Source organism: Odontesthes bonariensis, chromosome 13, assembly GCF_027942865.1.
Source record: "Odontesthes bonariensis isolate fOdoBon6 chromosome 13, fOdoBon6.hap1, whole genome shotgun sequence".
In the NCBI taxonomy this organism is placed as follows: Eukaryota; Metazoa; Chordata; class Actinopteri; order Atheriniformes; family Atherinopsidae; genus Odontesthes; species Odontesthes bonariensis.
Window position 1 is genome coordinate 30,250,267 of NC_134518.1, and position 21,998 is coordinate 30,272,264.

At 38.7% G+C, this 21,998-nt stretch overlaps 1 protein-coding gene across 1 annotated transcript in view; it reads right to left on the reverse strand.

Annotated features, from left to right (window-relative positions):
* Positions 1–7,784, reverse strand: part of fstl5 (follistatin-like 5) — a 198,956-nt gene extending 191,172 nt beyond the window's left edge. The window contains exon 1 of the mRNA XM_075481902.1: positions 7,146–7,784. Coding sequence (XP_075338017.1) covers positions 7,146–7,168 — 23 coding nt within the window. The 5' untranslated portion in view covers positions 7,169–7,784. The remainder of the gene's footprint in view (positions 1–7,145) is intronic.
* Positions 7,785–21,998: the final 14,214 nt, after the last annotated feature.

Here is a 21,998-nt window from a genome sequence, read left to right on the forward strand (position 1 = left end):
CTTTCCTGACACAACAGATTTAATTTTTAGAAAACATTGCAATAGTTCTTCTGATGAAGTTCTGACGAAGTTCTGACCTTTCACAACACTTACACATAGTTTATACTTCATATATCACAAGATTTTGTTTGAAATTACTTCGCTATTTGACAGTTTATCGAAGCACAGTTGAAAAAAATTGGAAACTAATCACCAATAAAAATCTGACAAACAGTAACATTCTGCTTTGGATACTGTCATGGTCTGTTTTAGTGTACTTTGTTGCTCTGATTTCTGTGTTATTTGTTGTTAAGCTCAGGTTCGGTTTCCCGTTTTGTTTCATGATTTTTATTTTGTTCTGTTGGGTTGTTCTTGGTGCTTTGATTTTGTGGTTCTCATTATCCGGTTTAATTAATTTTCTACTTTGTCTCGCTTCCTCATTTATCTTAAAGAAATTTACCCACGTGTTTTCTGTTAAGTTTACTTCCTCTGTTTCATACCAGGGTTACAGTTGCTGATTCCAACACCTGGATCTTGTTTTTCATGATCTCCCTTAGTGAGCCTTGTCTTGTGTTCAGCCTATGTTTTGTTTCTGTCGACTTTCTTCTGTGTTTTGGAAATCATTTTGAAATAAAGTATTTTCCTCATCTGCCTCTCCTGCGCTTCACCTAACCTCTCTGTGTCAGATACTTTTATTCAGAATTAAATATATTTAATGGTTACACATATCTGCTTTGATTAATTTGTACTTAAGCAAAAATAACTGGTGTGAACACTTACTCCACACACTTACTCCACAACCACTTTAGATGCAAGTAAAGTAAGTTATCTGCCTTGCACAAAGTGGTTGGCTACCAGACTGTCATCTTAACTAAATTACTCTAAATTTGTCTCAGACAGAACCGCTTTGACAAAGAAAAATGCTTTTTTGCTTTCTATTAGCATAAGTTACACATGGTGGTATGGTTCTGTTCAGGGACCTCCCTGCCCTTCCATGTGCATACATGGAAAGCATGAGACAGAAAAAGCAGCAGTGGAGACCCTGAGGAACAGAACGGAGCAGGCATCAATGACAGGCATGACCCTGATTAAGTCAGATACATTATGAAAAGAAAGAGCAGAGTTAAAAAGAAGCTCGAGGAAGACGCCACAGAGGTAGGCAGCTTAGGGCAGCTCAAAAGGCCCACCTTGTCTCTAATATGCCAGTCAAATGCTTAAAAATAAAATCAGCTGAGCCATCAGGCTATGTTCTGACTGAGCATGACTCTGTGGCCTGCCTGGACCATCACTATGCTTAATCATGGTCAGTTAGTGAAAGCCAAATCAATAATAGGAGTCATATTGATGTTGATTATTTGTAGGATTGTAACATTAGAATTACTGTAAACAACTAAGTCAAATTCTGGATCAAAACTATGTGACCTTTTATGTTGATTTTTGTAAAAGGTAAGAAATGTTTAAGTGTGGAAAATGTGCTCTGCACTGAGCTCAGTGTATTTCTCACCTTATTTGTTCTTCACTACTTACCTGAGTGTTTGCTATACACAGTGTCACCATCAAATTGTGGTGCTGACTGCAGTGGTTCTGTTAGGCAGGTTAAACTGCAGGCAGTAGTTGTTTTACATAGAATGATATGGTTTGCTATATTGTTAGCTAAGATTCTCTGTTTTAATATTGGTTGGTATAATTCAACAGTCTGTGCTGTAAATCATACCAGTATGTCTGTTCCATGTGGCCCTTTTTGACTTGAATCACCTGCCCCTTTCACGGTCCCTGCATGACCTGGAGCCCAAACATATTTCACAATGCCCCAGATCACATCTTCCATCAATGTACACCACATGATTAGAGACTGTGAGTCTTTTGGCCCTCACCCTTAAGGTGTGTTCTACTTCCATTATGTTCAGAGCATCTGCCAAAGAGCCGCCTCAGTATTTCACATAGTCACAAATTTAACAGTAGCCACGAAAGTCTTGTCGGCAGCACTGTATGAAATGGGTTGTGACAGTAAAAATTTAACAATCCACTTGGAGTTCAATCAAGACATGGAGTGGAGGAGGTCATGCTTCAAAAATCCAGTGCTGTTTGAAACGTCAGGAGACAGCGCCTTGTACTGTTAGCTTCATATTGATCCTTGTAGCAAAAAAAAAAAAGAAATATGATCCAATATTCCCAGTTAGATTTTGACCACACATAATCCTTGCTCTATGACTGTCTGCGGTCATTCATACAGCAAGTTGCTGTAAAAAGTGATTAAAAAAAGAGATTTGATTTGCATCTTTTTAAGCTGCCTTGAAGCCTTATGAAAAAGAATTGCTTTGTGTAGAACAGAGGGGAAAAAAAAATGTTTTTCACATCATCAGACAAACTGCTGCGTGCCAAGAGAAAAGAATGTTAGTCTCCTAAACATGGCAGCAGAATAACAGAATAACCTCAAAGTGTGTGGGTCTACTGCACAATAAAGAGACCTCGTATTGAAGAGAGGAACAACAAAGACTGACAAAGAGACACAGATGGGAGATGGCAGCAGTTAAAGCTTAGCTAAGAGTGGAAAAATGGAGATAGAAAAAGGGGAAAGCGATGTTACAAGTGTCAATGTCGAGGTGGCTTGAAGTATTAAGTGATGAAACAAAAAAACAAACAACAGGAGCGTCTAAATATGTGCTTGGAATATTTTGAATTCAGATTGTGAAAAGAATAGTTGGTATTTTTTTACCAATGTTTTGAAAACAGCACTCTTTTTACGCATGAATCTGATATACTATGCAAACATTAAGTTGTTTGACAGCTGAGGAAGGTTATAGACAGCTGCCATACAGACTTGGTGTTGCTGGTAACAGCAAGTCTGACTAGGAAATCACTGACAGGTGAGTTTAAGAGGTAAACAACCAACAATAGCTACTGTGACCATTATATAAGTGTTTTTTATCATAACAAAATTGCTCCAGTGGAATCACTTTGGCTGTAATGGACAACACTCGTGAGTTAATATTCACTCATCAGCCATAACACTAAAACCTCCTTGGGAGAGTTTGAAGTCCTGGTGAACACTTTATGCTCTGTTGTGTTCCTTGGGCTGTTGAGAGCTGAGCAGTTTTTACAATGTGGCAAGGAAAGTGCAGCAGGGGGTAGCCACTGACGTCTACTGAATTGAAAGGGCGTGCTTACTGGCATGTTTCAAAGTGACATTGACATCAACACCAGAGCACCAGTTTACACAGTAGAACATTGCCCTGTATGATGTTGATCACTGGTTCTCAGCTCACTTGTCAGTGGTTTTAATGTTAAGGCTGACCAGTTTAATTTGCTGCCACAGTTAAATAAGGGAGTTTTTCCAAACAAGCACAGAAAGTTCTGAATAAATACTGAGTCGATATAGCTAAAGGGGCAGTTAGATGCCTAAGGGTTGGTGCTTTTTTTTTTCTTGCCTCAAGTGAAATGTGAAGACTGAAATTACTGTATGAAAGATACTGAGCTGGTAATGACGGAGGAAACACCCGGCTGCTTTCAAAGTTCAACAAAGCATCTGCAAACACTTTAATTCCAGTAACCAGTACTGGAACTGCACAGTGTGTGCTGGAGCTATGTTTTTAACCAACTACCTCTGGGTCCGCAGTGTCTTGCTGTCATCATTTGGTTGCCAGGCCAACAGTATAGATGTTGTTCTGAGTGGACAATCAAATTGATTTGTCGCCTAAAGTTGCAAAAGCATATAAACAGATGAGATTAAATGTGTATATATAGGTGAACTTTATGGGCGTTTGGTTTCCTCTGGTCTTCAGTGTTTTAGCTTTGTTTCAACAAAGTTTGGAGAGATCACCTCCAAAATGTAATCTCAGTAAAATAAAAGGGATTTCAATTGAATTAGTAAAACTTCTGGAAAATAAATGAACAGAAAAGTGTCTTTGCATCCCCCTTACTAGAAGTTTTCAACTCAACTACTTCCTGCAGGTGTCTTGGTCTGTGGGTTTTGTTGTGTGTGGGTTTGTTCTTTGGATTATTGATTATGCTCTGTTATTATGTCCTTGCTAGGTTAGTCTTGGTTTTACCGTGATGATTGCTTTTGTTTTACTCCTGTTCTGTGCCCTATCTCCATGTCCTTTACTCTGGCTAACTTTACTGCCAGTCTTATTTTGTGTAGCTTGTCTTTCTCGATTACACCAGTTAGTTTTACTCCTGAACTGTCACACCTGCTCTTAATGTGCAGATCAGTATATGTTCTCCCTGGATTGCTTCATTTATTACCAAGTGTGTTCTTTCCTTCGGTCGCGCCAGGCATTTCTGCCTGTTTCTTTATCGTGTTTAGATTTAGCTGTGTAGTTCATTTCCTCGGCGTTCCTGCCTCGCGCAGTTTGTGTTTAGCTCAGTCTATTAGCTCATAAATGTTGACTGCCTCCTAGAGTTATCTGCATTTGAGTCCCCACCTTATGACAACAAAAGAATTAAATGTAATTTATGCTCATATTTATGTGAAGGCGCACATTTCTGAGACATATATCACAGCCTGAGCTAAAGGAAAGAAAGAAAACATGACAGTAGCTGTGTCAGTGTCCCCTTTAGATATCAAAAGTAGCTGATAAAAAAAATTCAGAGGATTTACCAACGCTGCAGTCTTTTCCAGCTAAGGAGAACTTTTATGTGTATAAACCAAACATTTACAACGACTCCACAGCTATAATAGGCATTTCATCGTGTTCATATTTAGTTCAGTCTATATGACAGATATGCTGGGCTTTTGGAGAGTTAAAAGGGAGCAGCTGAGTTAAGAAATTCCATCCCCATGTCTTTCCTTTTTTCATACGTGCTACAGATACTACAGTAGTCCTCGGAGGGCAGTGCAGGATTTGAGAGAATGGAAAAACCTCTTGGACCTGATTTGGTATTGAGCAGTGAGATACAACGTTTACAGTTGCATCTGATAACTATACAGAAAAAGTATGATGTCAGGACACCTGAGACCGCTGCTAAGGCTCCAAACCAGTGCCATTTTCTCTGGTAGAATAATTTACCACCCCAACATACTTTATATAGCTTTACTACCACACTGTATCATCCATAACTGCCGCACCTCTCCCATTAGCGGCTGCCGTTACAGGGTGCTCTCACCCTCACAAAAGTGCTTTTCTACTCAAATATTTGAAAAGCTTTCATCAGTTTCCAAGCTTTTCTTTCTTCCTCCTGGTGAAAAATATTATAGACTGAAGAAATTCTTTGCTTCCCCCATGGTGTTCAAACAGAAGTCATTGTACTAAAAAGCAGAGCAACTCCATTAACTCTATATCTGCTCAGCTGCCAGCACCAATCCCCTACCTGTTATTAAATGGCTTTATTGAGTAAAAAAGACAGTGGAAGGATTTTTTCTTTCAAATCTTGATGTATTTGATAGAAGTGTGTTCCCACTGATACTACTCTGAACACAGCTTTGCGTCCTTGTTGTTATCCTTGTGGGTTTGAACTTAACTCTGAGTATCAAGAGAAATGCCTCCACAGAGTCATTATGAAAATGAGCATTGTCTTCTCTCACTCTCCACATCCCTCTTCAAGTGAGTATTTCTTGAGATGTGCATGTTTAATGAGTATCTACATCAAACTTTGTGTAATATTGATGACATATAACTAATAGGAATGATGCATTATTTCCTCTTTTCAAGTTGAGAATCATTTAGTGAGCGTAGCCTTGAAAACTAGATCCACATATCCATAAGGAACCAGAGGAAATAGATTCTATCTGGTGGTTTCAAAGAGCTTTAATAGATAAAGTGAATGCGTTGCTGGAATAAAGGGATTGAAGCTGGATTGTAGAGGCCTACAGATGGCTGAACGTTCAAACTGCATGGTTTCTGTAGCCTTCACATATTCTCTACAAGAATTTTCATTACTGTTGCATCTACTCAAGGAATGTGTTGGGATTCTTACTGCGTTGAGCCTACTGTATGAATTACAGGTATCTGTAATGGTATCGATGGACAAGTTGTCACCAAGCAAATCAGGACTCAGCCTTTCTGACAAATAACTCAACATAACAAAATGAATGACTTTGAATAAAGATTAAAATTTAATCATTGCATTCTTGTGATATTTGGTGGTGGTGAAAAAGGCAGATTATCCTTCCAGAAGTAAGTCTTATTTAATTATGTTGCATACATTTTCAATTTAGAAAAAATAAATATATCAAGAAAGAAACAACAATAGCATTTTACTCTTAATACTCACCGTTTTAGTAAGATGAAGAGTAAACTGACTTGAACACAATGTAATACCTCCTGATTATAATAGAGATGTGTGTTCACTGTTTTCTTATTATACAACTATTGTTAGAACTTGCTATTCAGTTGTATTTATCGTCCCCATTGGGTTCTATTTCTCTAGAAATAACAAGGAGGATACAACAGAAACCTCCCGTAAGAGGTCTAAACTGTAAATCTAAATCGTATCGATGGCAGAACTTAATCTGGTTTTAAGGTGGCTTTAAATCCATCTGCTGCACCATTGCGGTTATAAAAGAAACTATACAGGCAACATGACCCCGAATTTCTTTCGCAAACCACCAGACAACCCAATAATTGTCCATTCTCGGCGCAAGAGCCCGTTATATCTCGCTAAATGAGTCAGGCACAAAGCTGAGGATGAAAAACAAAAGTATAATCCCCCTGCTGCTAACGGTGTCACTCAAGGATTAGCGTGCCAAGGAAAAAAAAAGAAAAATAATAACATACTAAGTACCTCGCGGAGAAATGAAAAACTGTGGGCAGCGTGGTGTGCCTCCCAACATTTCTTAAACATAGTAAATAATTAGTGGGTGTTTGCGATTCAGCGCGAGCGCCCTGACAGGAAAACAGCAACTCAAATCTCAACTTCAGATACCCTGATATCAGCTGATTCGAGCCTCCCGGATTTGGCCCCGGGTAATATGAAATGGTAAAAGCCTGAGGCGACCGATCGGGAGATACAACATTGTCTGAGTCGAGGAGAGTGACCCGTTAGATTATTGGCAAAGAGTCTCAACGCCTCACCGATGATGAGGGTTAAGCCGGGTGTTTGATAGCGAGTCAGATAGAGAGGGGGACTTTTAATGGAGGGCGCTCTGGTCGGATGGAGGGATTTTTAGCAATTAGTCCACATCAAAGAAAACATACAAACACACGCCAGGACGATTTTTTTCTTACCCGTGTGTCCAGACGTAAATCATCCAAGGGGATAATCCAAACAGGGGCAGATCTGAGCGGACTGAAGAAACACTTCTAAACAAAGTATAATTAATGACAATCTCGAGCTCCGCTCCGGTCAATTACACCGCTGGTGGGGTGTAATTTCCGCTGTGGACAGAGAGGGACGTCCAAGGGAGAAGTTTGCGCCTTAACGCAGCCAAAGAGGAGATTTTTAATCCTTTCCAAAAATAACGTGAATGTACAGCAGAGCCGATGTAAAGCTAGGAGAAGGCAAGAAGAGGGTGTAGAGTTCAGCACCACGGCAGAGTGGACAGTTCCAACGGCGCAGCGATCTCACCTCGGCTGCACTCGGGTCTCGTGTGCGCTACTGAGGCAGGCGCCACCAGCCCCAACCTCACCCACCGGCTAAATCCTGTCCAGATTTGCATACAATCACAAAAGGGGGAGGGATCGTAGCAATGCGTGAGCCAATCACAAATACCCCGTAGTATTATTTTGAAATTAATTGTGATTCATTTGAATTGAACTCCATTTGGCTTGAATTGGACTATATCATTTAAGTGCCTTGAGAAGACAGTTATTGCAATTTGGTGCTATATAAATAAACTGAAACTGAGAGGCAGTGTAGGCAACAAAGCGAGGACAGGCAGGCAGACGGAATACGGAGCGGTTCAGTCTCTCCGTGCAAAGAGAAACTGTCCTTGACTGAGACGGGAGGAAAAGGAAAGCGGCAGAGTGAGATAGGTTTTCATATGGCTGCCCTGCTCACTCACTCACACACACACACACACACACACATACATATTGTAAAAACACACGAACACGTACTAGCGCGCACTCCAGTGAATAAAACGATGCTGTTTCCTTGATTTATTACGCTCTACATCAGGACTCACGGGAACTTTGCGACCTCCTCGTGAACGACAGGCAACATGCATATGATTAGTCATGAATAGCTTTTAAAAGGAGTTATTAGCCTAATTATGAAAGGAAAAGAAGGTCAGTCTCAAATCAAATAAAACTTCAGTACTCCAATGCAAACTTGTATGAAATATTATATCTAATCAAGACTATTCTATCAATAAATTCTCCAAATCATTAATTTCACTACTGTAAGTCCTGCATCATTGGAGAGACTTTTGACATACAACATGTGATACATATAATGTACCAGTACATACTCAAAATACACTGCACCGTGCTTGTACTCAAAACAAGAAAACTGGACTGCCAATGCAGCAAATGAGGTCTACTTGATGTATTTGGATTAGAAGAGGTCAATCCTGTCCGCAGTCATACTATCACACAACGTTTTGAAAAAGAGATTTTAAAAAAGAAACATTTCAAGCAGTTTTCTTTAGTTTAGATCAACAAGCACTGTAAACACAGTTATAAGCCCTCATCGTTATTTCTGTGCAAACACTAGTTTTCAACTTCAATCTGTTTAAGTCAGACATTTTTAAAGTCTGAGATCGTAAGCCTTCCCTCATGTAAAGATTGCAAGAATAAGACGCCACACTCACAACAGCTTTTTATGAATTTTTGCCAATTACTATAGGATCATGTTGTTTAATACTCTAAGCACTGAGCAAGTGAGCCAAGATAACCACATAATGCTAATGGACATATCCCTTCCACACTAAATGCATAAATGGTCTTTCCTAAGATATTTATTAGTTTTTGTTTTCGTGAATAATAGCCAAATTCCCCCAGAGCTCATGCCTATGAGCTCTTAAACCACATCACAAACATTAAAGTTATTCATTTGATAAATAATATTTCCTCATCTCCATTCACTGAGCCCCCGTGGAGAGTCCCGGCACACACTTTGAAAACTCCTAGAGTAAATAATATAAACTTGAATTCTCATTGGATTTATTATAGATCACACAAATTTGTGTTATAAGTGAAGCAGCAACCTGAATTATAAAAAACACCTTATATTGAAGAGTACATAATTACTAAATAGCTTAATCACTTCTTCTACATAGCGTCTCAAGAGATTCTCCTGACACAAAGTGTATGTCTGTATGATATTTGCAGTTTCTTGGAAGATAATTTGCATTTACGAAAGCCTTGATAAAAAATTCTATGCTGATACAAAGTATAAACATAGTGCAAAGTAAGACTTCAGTCTGTCCAGAAGTACAATGTGTCACAAACTCACAAACACAGTCAAGGTAAAGTAACCTGAATCATGTCCACCCAGAGCAAGGTTCACAGGTTGACAGATTTCCCGAAGGTTTGATGGACATTTGGAATGAAAGTGACTATAGATCGAGCCATTAATGATGGCTCACCTTTGGACTCAGTGCATCATTTCAGGTGGAGGAAGCAGGCTGATATGCTGTGCCGACATCAAAGATCAACCGGTTGGACCTCTTCAGGTTGAGGTTAGATTGAAAATAAATTTAATTTCAGACTTGGTGCCGAGTTGGGAAAGATATTTCAAGATACTTACAGATAATCTGTGGTGACTATGGTGGTGGACCCAAATGCAGGACAGAGTCAGGAAAAATCCAAAAGGCAGTTTACAAAGCGAGGCTTTGGTCATACGTGGAGAATCAGTAATTAGAGCAAAAGAAAAAGAGAAGAGACAAGAAGCGGCTCCAGTAAACGATCCAAAAGTTCCAAAATCAAGGGAAAAAGCATGTCAGACAAGGAGCAGGGGAACCAGGAACAAACCAAAATCAAAAACAAATGGAGAAGAATGTATTTGACAGGAAAACTTGACATGAAGCATAAACATCAATCTGTCAGAAAACAAAGTGCAGACGCACACTTCACTGTAAACAACTTAAATTCCTTTCATAACTACTTCTTTTATCTATTTCTATCTATTACACTCCTCTTTTTTGTTGTTGTTATTGCTTGTGATTCTGTCTTATTTTCCTAATTTCTGTTCCTTTATTATTTTGAAAATCTTACGCAAACCTTGAGCTTCTATGAGGGAGTGTGTGTGTATGTGTGTGTGTGTGTGGCTTTTTATGGTGTGGAAGTGCTTTAAATGGTCGACAAGACTAGAAAAGGGTGACATAAAGTCAGTCAATTGATCATTTTGTTTGAATTTGTCAACAGAATGTATTCATCATACAAAACCAGTATCTTCTCTGCTTGTAAGGCGAAGAGTATAGCGGCTTTGCAGGCCTTGGACCCCATTTCTGTACCAGTTATGTGATGAGATTCAATGTTAGAAGCTTAAATAATTCGTTTCTCCTCTCCATGCTTCCATGGCTCATTTCTCCTCTTTCTGGTGACAGAAACCTCCATAACGTCTCTTGGATAATTCAAAAATCCAAACCGTCCTTGAAATATTGTCACACGAGAACTACGGTAGTCAGAATTCAGTTTGATCTGGGCTAAGACTACCTTTTTTTATCAGACCTGGTCTTTGTACATGGTCAGTGGGGCTTATTTTCACGCCTGTAATTTTCGCCAAGACCAAGCTGAAAACTCTGAAAGACCATGAAAGCCAACACCGTGACAATGAGAGTGTTAACTTTAAAATTTGAGGTCCCTCTTGGGAAAAAACATGAATGTAGGCATTCCACCCTGCTTCACATGTTGTTGAAACCTGAAAAACAATGTTATCTTTTACAAAGAACCACAGTTTAAAAATGACATCATCTTTGAAAAATACTTCCATCAAATAAAACACTAAAAAAAAAGAGATAATTGACATTTTACTTTATAATATATAGTCATTCATAGCTCATAAATCATTATGTGAGCTGCAACAGGTTAATGGTATTCTGCAGTATTATTAGTAACGTAAATAATGAAGTTTTCTAGCTGTTATGGTTACAGACTCCTTTCACCTCTCAACATTTGTCGTTTGAGTGTAATCTGTTTGCTACAAAAAGAGACAAAGCACACGAAAAGCTAAATTAATGACGAATTCGACGAATGAAACTTTTATCAGCAATTTCAACAAATATTGCATTATCAAGATGGATTCTTTCAGCCACAATAATAGTGCAGTAAAAAGCATGTATCATGATAGCCCAACAGGACTAAAGAGTAACAGCCTTTAAATGTTGGAAGAAATAATGTTATAATATGATAATGATTATTATTTGTTCATTTTTTACTGCAACAATACTATTTCACTGACATCAATTAATGTGAGCTAGAGTCCGTTTAAAGGCCATAAAATATCACCCATGCAAATGCAGCTGTTTATGCATTTTATCATGACTTCTCCGTGTACTTATGCCTGTTTAGTTTATTGTTAGGCCTTCTTTCTATTCATTTCAGAATCTCTGTTTCCTATTTACACTTCAAAACATCACATTCTGAGATTGTGCTCCATGCACTGCACTGCAGGTTGCTTCTGGTATCTTGTAAGATAATTCTGTTATGCCAGTTCAATATTTATATCCAAACATCTGCTCTTTTGCTTATCAAGAGCTACTTTTCTACTTTCTGCACTGCAGCTCATTCTGCCAAAAATTCAATCAACAGTGACTCCTTGCAAAATAATGATTGTTAATAGTGATCCCTGACATTTTAATGAAAATTTTCTCATTTACTGACTAGTGTAACATCACAGGAGATTAATCTCAAATTCGTTGACAATTTTTCGCACACAAAACATGTGAATTCCTCTTGTACGAACTGTGCAGCATTCTAGCATCAGTCAACCTCATTTTGCAGACGAAAAAGAAAACCTTGGTTGTGTCTCAGACTGGTCTCTTGTTCACAACATAACATACTGTCCATGGGAATAAGATATTTTCTTGGCTGTCTGAGTGCAAAATTTGTTTCAGTGCAACAAAAGCTCAGTTCTGCAGAAAAAAAAAAATAATGATCACTCTGTCCTCATTGTCCAGAATCACAACATATCTTTCGTTTCTTTCACATTGGGCTGTCTTTTCCTGTAAGGTTTTGTGGGATTGTGAGCCTGATATATTGCTTTAATAAAAAGAGAACATCAATATTTTGGCAAGCATTTTAATTTTAATTCAAATAGTTTGGATACTTTAAAGTTTTTTTTATTCGAGTGATATAAATGCTTTCTGGAGAATCACACAAAAAAGTATTTCCAAATGTGGCAACTCAATCAAATTTTAGAGCAGGGACTTGCATCCACTAAACTGACAACTGGTCACCTTGAATTAAACATGATTAGTAATAAGGGGTCACCTGTTATGGGTCTGGTTGTTGTCTTGTCCCGCAAAATAGTAAGTAAGTTACACAAAACAATCAAAATGTAATGACAATTTACCACAAAATGATACAAAACAACTGCAGAGTGGTTTAACATGATGCAAAATATATGCATGAAAACGTAGCTAAAGACAAAAAATAGCTTTGTGTTCATCAAAGTCTTTCTTCCTGTCTGAAGATCTTGCAAGTTTGTTTAGTGATTTGACTTTTCCCAGAATACGTGAGACACATTATCAGTGGTGTTCCCAAGGCTAGCAGACTCTTTGCACCTCAATGAGATTACACCTCAGTCACCAGCTGTAGCTTCAGCAGGACTAAAACAGCCCAGTGCATGATGTCTTCGTCCTCTTGTTAGCTTCCTTGATTTATTTCAAAGAACGGTGAGATCTAAGAGAATAATCTGCTGGAAAGCCTGTGAGGTCAGCACCATGTCTGTTTTTAGTGATGCAGTGATTAAAGTCCCACTACAGCAGTTGTCAATCCTCTAAATACTCATTTGTTTTACATAGAATTGTGCATTTGAAAAAGTTTTTTGCTCTGACACTGCTATGCTTTGCTACTAGAGAGCAATTCTCACGATAAAGACGTGAAACTATACAAGGTCATATGCTAGTGGAGGTAACAAAATGGTAATTTATCAACTTTCAACAACAGATATACAATACTCATTGGTCCAGGGCTCTCAAGTTTTCAAGTTTGCTTGGAGTGAGATTCGGGCGGGGCAGGGGCCGGGCCGTGTGCGCGGGGGGGGTTTCTTTCATTGTTTTTGGGGGGGGGGGCTGGTCCCTTGCTGTATTCCATCGCCATAAACTAGCTAAAGAACAATTGTTTTATTTATACCAAAATCACAAATCTTCACTTTTACACTAAATTCTGCTATATTTTAAAATAAATTGTTTTAGATATGCAAAGTCTTGACAAACAATTTTTTTTTATGAGTGTTGTTGTAAGTGTTTGTGGCAGATTTTGATGCTTGATGACTGATATTGGGGGCTCCCATTTAAAGCACTGTGGCTCAATGTCAGCCATTTTCACAGTCATAATGGATGACAGAGTTCCATTCAGAGCCAACGTGTTCCTGGTCTTGGTTTTATTGAGCCCCACCATGGAAAAAACCCTCTCTGCATCAGCATTTCAGTGTGGCAGAACTAATACCAGTTTGGCAATTGTAGATAGCCTTGGGAACCTGTTCATACCAGTCACCTTTGAAAAGAATTAACCACGGAAGCCTAATTACACTCCTACATATGTTTCATTTTTCATTAAGTTGCTCATGTCAAAGGGTGTGTGCTGAATATTTAGGCCTACTACTCCAACGAACACTTTAATCGGCAGGTATTGGTCTTTTACAAGGAGTAGGAAAACTATAGTAACTAACAAAAGATTAAAATAAATGAAGATATGACCTGCTGAAGATCCTGACGGTTCTCTTCCACCTCCAGCTCGTCTACAACTTCTGCACGCATTCAGAGCATAAAGGTTATGTCCGCTGTGCATTCATGGGACGCGTGCTTGCAGCTGAAAGCTATTTCACACCCGGCAACAAGAAATTCTGTTTTCTGATTGGCTGAGAAATTCTATTTTGTGATTTTCTGATGGGTTGCTAAATCAAGACAGCTGTACCAGAGCTATAGTTCTGAGCTGTACGAGCGCACCTGCCATTGACTCGTTTATAGTATAGGCCATTATAATTTCTGTGCGACGAAGTTGAAAATTTCTCAGTGTGAGAAATGGCATGTGTGGCGTGTGAGCGTGTGAACTTGTTGAAATGCGTGTGTCTCACGCTCATTGCGTGAGACTTGAGAGCCCTGCATTGGTCAGACTCATAGGTGGTAGCAGTTAGGGCGGCCCTGAGATGCTAGAAGGGCTGTTAGCCAGAGCCATGGCCGATTACAGCTGCTCACTTTCTTGAATAGCAAGTGGTGTGTTTCTCATATAGATGAAGTGATAGAATGTGAACACAACGATTTTGATGTTCCTACTTGAATGTGACCTCTGTTTTTTAGTATGTTTGCATATTTAGTCACTGCTGTTGCAGCTGTGGCTGCTAGCGGCTGCTTGGGGCAACCACCCCACAAGTAATCAGGACTGGTACCTCTGGTGTTCTGCATGGACAACCCAGACTTTTCCCAGTCCAGGAAAAGTATATTATGATATAATACGTTATTACGAGGTCAGTTTGAATGCAAACTGTGATGTTATCTTAACTTTTACCATGTTTTTTTAAAAAACCGAACCTAACAGCAATAAAACAGCAAGGGAAAGCTCAGTTAAAACAGCAACTGCATGCAAAAACATTTCAAAGTTTCTTCAATTCTTTAGTGGTCCCATTGGACAGGACTTGACTTTCCCACTTTAAGTATGGTGTGTATATCGTCCAACCAACCTACCCCAGTAGATTAAATATATCAAATTTATGTGCCTCTACCATACCATGTCATGCTATGGGACTGGGTTGACATGGAACATAGTGGCTGGCTGACTTTGCCTTTCTGAGACTGTAGGTGGTTCTCTACAGATTCAAGGAAGGAATACCCATCCATAGGGTTAGTAGCTGATTTTGCAGAGAGGGAAGCTAAAGTTCCCTCTGAAGTCTTTCTGCTCCTTTCACTGATGAACTGCTGGTCCTGGCAGCTGTTATTAGCATTTTCCCAGATCTGATGAACAAAAAGGTCTGTCATGGTGTCAGGTTTCAATTTGGTTAATTGAGTTTTGGTCATCCTTTGTCTTTCTTATTGTACAATGAAAATGTAATCCCCTTGTATTTAAGTCCTTTTTCTTTTGTTTTCCTTCTCAGGTGGTTGAATGTGTTCAGCTGAATTTTTTAAGCTCTGCCTCTCCTTTGTTGGTTGACAGTATTTTCCTTGCTTTTTTTCTCCTACTAGATTCTTCAGATTGTGACCTCCCTCTTTGTGTCTTTGTGATTTTGGTTCCTGAGTTTGGATTAGCCTGTTTTCTAGAATTTTAGGATTCACCAAGGAAGCACCGAATTTCAAGTGAAAACACTTCAGCGATACCTGAACTACCTGAATGATAAGACTGAAAGCTCCATAAAAAGCAAGGACGTAGACTTTCTAAAAGGTTATCTTGCATTGAATACTAAATGCTAAAACTAAGAGTCCTGGTTAAGTTTAGGGTAAGATTAAATCTTGGGAAAGTTAAACCAACTGAAACTAACTGGTAATAGGAGGAGAGATGGCAAAATCCACAACTTTGTATTCAGAACAGGTTTGTTGTGACATCATCACATCACCATCCTTTCAATGTTGCCTGTGGCAGAGGTCAGTCACTCTTTGTTAATAAAGGTCACCTGTCAGGAAAATGTAAACATGGGACGTTGCAAGCATTCGTCTTGCTCACTACTTATTTATCCACCTTCAACGAATATGAACCAATGACCTCCCCTTCATTAATTTGCCACCCTGAATGTCAGTATCCACCTTCATTTCACGTTGTTTGGTTCATGATAATAAAGACTGAACTCAAAGCATGTTGGCACAATTAAATCAAAACAACACCCTACTGAAATATCTGACATATCTTCATGTGAATCCTGTAAACAAGTCACCTGCTCCATGTCACATGTGTAGATATATTGCCTGATCGCATCACCATAGGCAAACAGGATGTATGTGCTGAAGCTCACTCAGCACAAATGTCAGTGTGTGGTGCTCTTGCAAAAATGAAGTTAGCATGACTCATTAAGGCAAATAAGAAGGAGCTCTCCCTTGACATTTTTCATGCAAATCCGGAGATTATGTTGCCACATCTGTGCTTATAAACAACCCGTGTGTATATGTCACATGGGCTCTACTGAGATGGCTGTAATTCATCATGCAGGCAATTAATGCCCTGCTTGCTAAATAAGAAAGAGAGAGAGGGTGGGGGGGATAGCATATTAGTGCTCAAGCTGGAGTATATGTGTATGTGTGTGTGTGTGTATGTGTGTGTGTGCATGCTGTTGGGTTGGGAGTACAATCATTTGTGAATTGGCTGTATGTGCACATGCAAACACACGTTACTTGCAAGTTATAGAAACTCCACTTCCATGTAAGTTTGAGCAAGGTTTCATTCTTGTCACACAAGATAATTACAGTGAGAATAAACAGTCTGTGTCTGTGTGTGGTGGTGACAGTAATAGATAGTGACAGATCTTCAGCAAGAACACTCTCACATGGATGTGATGTGTGACCGGTTCCCCATCCCATTACCCCTTAGACTGTGCAGGGTTGTGCATGACTCAGATCGCGATGTCAACTTTTACATTCACTGCGGTTGCTGCATTAAAGCTAACCATATGGCTCCCATCCTACTCTCTCTGGGCCCCTTTCTCGAATAGAGTGGCACCTTTTTGCATCCATACTCCTGAGCAGAGGTTTTCCATTTATACTACACTATATTTATAGTGACTGAATGTAACAGCTGTGGCACTAGAATTAACCCAGCATGCCTTTTGTTGAAGCTGAAAAACACAGCTCTTCTTTAAAAGTGAGATTTCACATGTTGGAAAAGTGCTGGCTGTTGTTAAAAAACTTATTGCAGCGGGCAATTAAAATTTCTTGGGGAAAGTATTAAAATTTTTAGGAAAGTCGATCCTTTAGAAAGTGATCCTTTTAAAGCAAAATACAGATTTATTGAAGAGCTGGAATTATTAGAAAGATTTGGACACATAGACAAGTAACAAAATTGTTTAAAGAGGAAATACTTGGAGCTTATTCTTCCTCCCACAGAATACAAAGCTCCTGAGTTGCCCAAAAGACCTTGTTCAAAATCCAGTATTTTCTGAACGTATCAAATGACGTGACCCTGACACATCTTTTCATATTGTTCAGAAATTAAATCATTTTCAATTAAATTCATCTCAGTTTTATTTGTATAGCTCTAAATCACAACAAAAACCATCCCAAGGCAGTGTCCAGTTCAAGCCAATTATAATCCGATTCAGTGTCATTCCATCCTTCCTTCCACTTTCTATACCTGTTTAATCCGATTCGAGGGGTGTGGTTGTGTGCCTATCCCAGCTGCCATTGAGCAAGAGGCGGGGTACACCCTGGGCTGGTTGCCAGTCCATCACAGGGCCACACAGAGACAAAGAAGAAAAACACCTCATTTCATTACAATGCAATCCAATAAAATCAAAATAATTAGAATTGAAATTAGTCCAGATAGTACAATGGAAATTAAAAGAAAAAAGTTGCCTCGTTAAGGAAAACAACAGATCGCATCAAAACTTCTCTTCAATTTAATCCTCCGTTCTGAGTATCCTCAGAACTTTGCTCTCAAAACCTGAACAGACACCCCCCACTCTGCCATTTTTTATATATCGTTTTGGAAGGAGCTGCCACAAAACATATGCTATGATAAAACCTACCTGCTGTATATACTAATGCTAACTAACCTACCCCCTGTCCCTTACCCTGCATAGATTACAAAAAAGCTAAATGCTTTTCTGGGTGTTAATGTACATTGCACCCATACATCTATCTTGATTGCATCCAAATCAGCTGTAATTCTTTCAATTCTAAACCAGTTTTTCATGAAATATTGTTTGTTATGAATGTAGAAAAAATGGATATCATACTGATTACTTTAACAAGCATTTTAGTCACTATTGGTACATCTAATACAATTACTAAAAAGCCTCAGCTTTATATAAACCCAGAGCTATTAACAACATGAATTTAGTATTTCAGCCTTTGCAAGTTCCTCCAAATATATCTAGAATTCTGTACAGCTGTTTATCTGAACTATTTTTTTCATCATAAGTAGATGTTGTCGTGAGACGGTTAAGCTTTGGCACAAATTTTGATGATTAGAAACCCATTGTTACTAAATTTAACACAAATACATAATCAGTGTCTAGATTCTTTACATCAAAGTGCTTGTTCAAGCACGTCTCACAGCTAAAACGACATTTTTCAGATTTATGTTCAGAAGAAGAGCTGCTAACATGTACAGTCTGAGTATGATAAGGGCATTAATTTAACATTAAAGCCTATAAAGATAGAAATCAAACCTATATATATATATAAGCATAGTATGAGGTCTTTAATTGATCCAATAAAAAAGCCCAGTATCTGCTAGTTTCATATTCTCAAACGTAAAGAATTGTTAATTTTTTCTATGTTTTTTTCATTACTTTTCACTGAAATGCTTCGTGATGTGGAGTATTTGTCAGACTAAATGAGTAATTTGAAGGTGTCACCTTTTGCTGTGATAAAATTGTGATCGACAGTTTTCATCATTTCATATTTTAAAGGCCATGTTTGGACTGACTTCATCAAATACATGCTGCCACCTCTTCCACTTTAAGGAGACCTCTGCATTGTCACAGAGAGATTCCCAACAAAGAAAGCTCTGTCAAAAGGGAGGAGGGGGGGGGGAATCAATGAATATTTTTCAAAACCACAATCCTGGAATGCTTTGTAAAGTCAAAGTCATCATCAAGAAATCCATTGCACTAAAAACCAATGCCTTTTGAAAAAACATGTCCACACCATTGGAACCCTTTGAATGTTGTGAATGCATCTATCATTTTGCTTTGAAAAAGACACTACACACTCCAAATCGACTGATTTGCATGCATATTTCACAAAAACAAATAAATAAAGCTGTGAGAAGCTTTTTCATCTTATTCTATCATCCATACAGGCAGTACAGATAGTTTAAAAAAAAATCAATTGGCTTTAGCGATTGAAAAAGATGTATAAGATGTAGTTCACGTATTAATTGACAACCTGACATTGCCTGTTAAAAACAGTTGACAATAATTTTAGCATGCATGACCAATTATGATACTACTTCTGTTTGTGTATGGTGGGACTGATTTGTTTCTGCACTTCTGAAGGCTTTCAGCAGGTTTCAGTCACAACTGTGTTGTTGTAGTCATTTAGGCACAGAGTGATGCTTTGGAAATGAGTGGGTGTTTTTGCAGAGTCATTCCTAATGAAATACGCTGCCGGTACATTCATAATGCAGCAGTTGTTGCCCTTTGGCAGAAAGCTTTTGTCTCTGGCACGAGGTCAATGTATGAACATGGCTCAGAACATGGCACCACACTGCTTTCAGGCCACCTCGACTTTTATCTGTGGCTAGTGTTTGTTAGCAAAGGCTTCTATCCAGAATTAATGTAAAAGTAAATCTGTGCTGAGCAGTCTGAAAATTGATTATTTGTCCTTATGAGAGGGACTGTATTATATAAGCAAAGTTAGTTTGTGTGCTGTTCTTTTAGGATGAGCTAGTACATATTGTATTACTGCTGGAGATCCTTATGATTACATTTTATTCTTCCTACAGAATCCCTCAATTGGATGCAGATGAAAAAATCTATCAATACTGATCAAATGCTTTTGCACATACAGCGATGTGTTGTAGCCTTTTGATGTACTTCATAGCAAAACGTTGTTCCCCAAAGGAAGTGAAATCTGCCTCAGCGGAAAGAAAAACATAAAACACTCCTTTGACATAAAGAGACATGGTCCAGATTTAAAGCAGGTCTGAGAATGAGCTCATTTGGAGAAAGAAAGCTCAAGACTTCAAAAAGTCTTTGATTATCATACTTTATTGAAACTGTATCCTCTGGCAACATGATTTTACTGAAAGTAGATATTCAATTTCACTGCTCCAAGTAGTCACACTTGAATTGTAATCAGAGAAACTGTGAAATTTTATTAAAACACATAGTCAAACACTTCAGTGTAAAACCACAGTGGACACAAAAATAGCTTATGGAAAGTTTCAGACTCTCTGAATTTTGGAACAGGTTCAGTTCTTCTTCATCATCAATCTAAACATAATTCTCCACAATAACAAAACCACCATGATCTGTGGTTTTTGTTTGGTTCTTTGTATCTTTTTATTGTCTGGACTTCTTCTCTTTTGAGTTCTCTATGTTATTTGTACTTGAACTGTTCAAGGTTTTCCTGTCTGTCTTTGTGCATCATAGGTAGCTTTCTCAAATGATTTTGTTTTAAATTAAGTGTACAAGTGTATTGCTTGCTTTTTTACCCTATGTAATGAGTCTGCCATTTTTTAGCACTGTTCAAAATCTCAACTGAAACTTTAAATTCACTTTAAACTGCATAAATAACATACTTGTCCAGTGGTCCACCATAAATAGGACAAAGAAGCTATAGGCTACATCAGTTGGCGTGGATGCATTTCGGCATTGAGCCAACAGCTATGGAGATAATGGTGCGTGCTAGCACTAGTTATTGCAAGCTAGCCCTAGCTAGCACTAGCTAGCACTTGCTACCGCTAACGTTAGCAGCTTCTAACCCCCTGACAATGCAAAGTGAGCAAAAATTGCTTCTTTCTCAGTATTTGAGAAATAACGTTAATTATTTTCAGGAACCTTATTCGAAACTTAAGTTTCAAGTTTAAACGCACTTTTGAAATATTTGCATGAGAGCTACAATAAGAGGGCCAGTTTGACTCTAAAAACAGGTGTCAACCAACAGTTTGCCATTACATATCGAATTGCTTATTGTGATTGGAATCTCCTTCAGCTACTTTGTTACACCAGGTGTAGTTCTGATTGGAAGGCGTGGCCCTACATATATGAACAGGTGTTTGCTCTGTCAGTGTGTTTCTTTCTACCTGGCTAGAGCCCAATCTCTAAGTGGTGGTGTTGTAGGCTGCAACAGTTTAGCTTTTGCATGCCTTGTGTTGGCTCCTCTGGCCATTTAGAACCATAAGTTGTGCTTTCAGGTCGTTTTAAGTTGGGCTTCAGTTTGTGTGCGCAGGCATTAAGCCACTTTGTTCCTTTGCCTTGTAGTGGGTTGTGTGTTTTCCGTGTTAATTGGGCCGGAGTGTTTGTGTGCAAAAAGGTGCATGCAGTGCTGATTTGTCTTGCCAGTAATTGTAGCTCACTGGCTCTTTAGCAATGACGTATATATGTGCCCATTTAGGGTATGTGATTCATATTGTGGGCATGTGCAACTTTTTTTTTTTGGTTGTCCCAGCTGCTGTTGTCTTGTCTTTGCGCATCACTTCCGCTTGTTTTGAGTGTCTCCACCCGCACAGTATCCGCAGGCTTCGTCTTGGGATTTTTAGTTTGGGTGACTTTGCCAAACAAGTTGTTCCATTTCTATGACCTAACCATATGCTATGAACAGAATCTGAGGAACTATACTTCAACTGCTCAGTACTACAGCCCTAAATTGGAGTATTCTTTTCATTTGGGTTTTTGTTAAATTGTGTTCTCTTTTTGATATTTTTGCTTTGTATACTTTTTACAGCTGTGGCAAAAGTTTGTGCAGGAGAAGGACAATTGAAAATTAATTACAGAGCACACAGATTTGTGCTGTCCACTCTCTCAGATTTGGCGTGTGAAATTTATTTATTAAAAAAAAACAAAATTCTGATGTGAAATGTAACCACACATAATCATGAAACACTGTGTTCAAATAGTGTCTGAAATACGTCAGCGCCGGTTGTCTCCCCCGATTCCTTAGTGCAGTGGTTTCTAACCTGAGATCCCGTCCACCTTCATGGCTCATTTATGCTCAATGTTAAAGGGGAAGTTAATTTTTTTTTTAAACCTAAACCTTATTTCTGGCATAAAATACTTTAATCTACTCACCGATAACAGTTTGGTGAAAGTCGTCGTCCTTCGGAAAAGATATTTAGATTGCTCAAGATCCGTGTATATCCATATAACGGGACACAGCAGGGCATAGA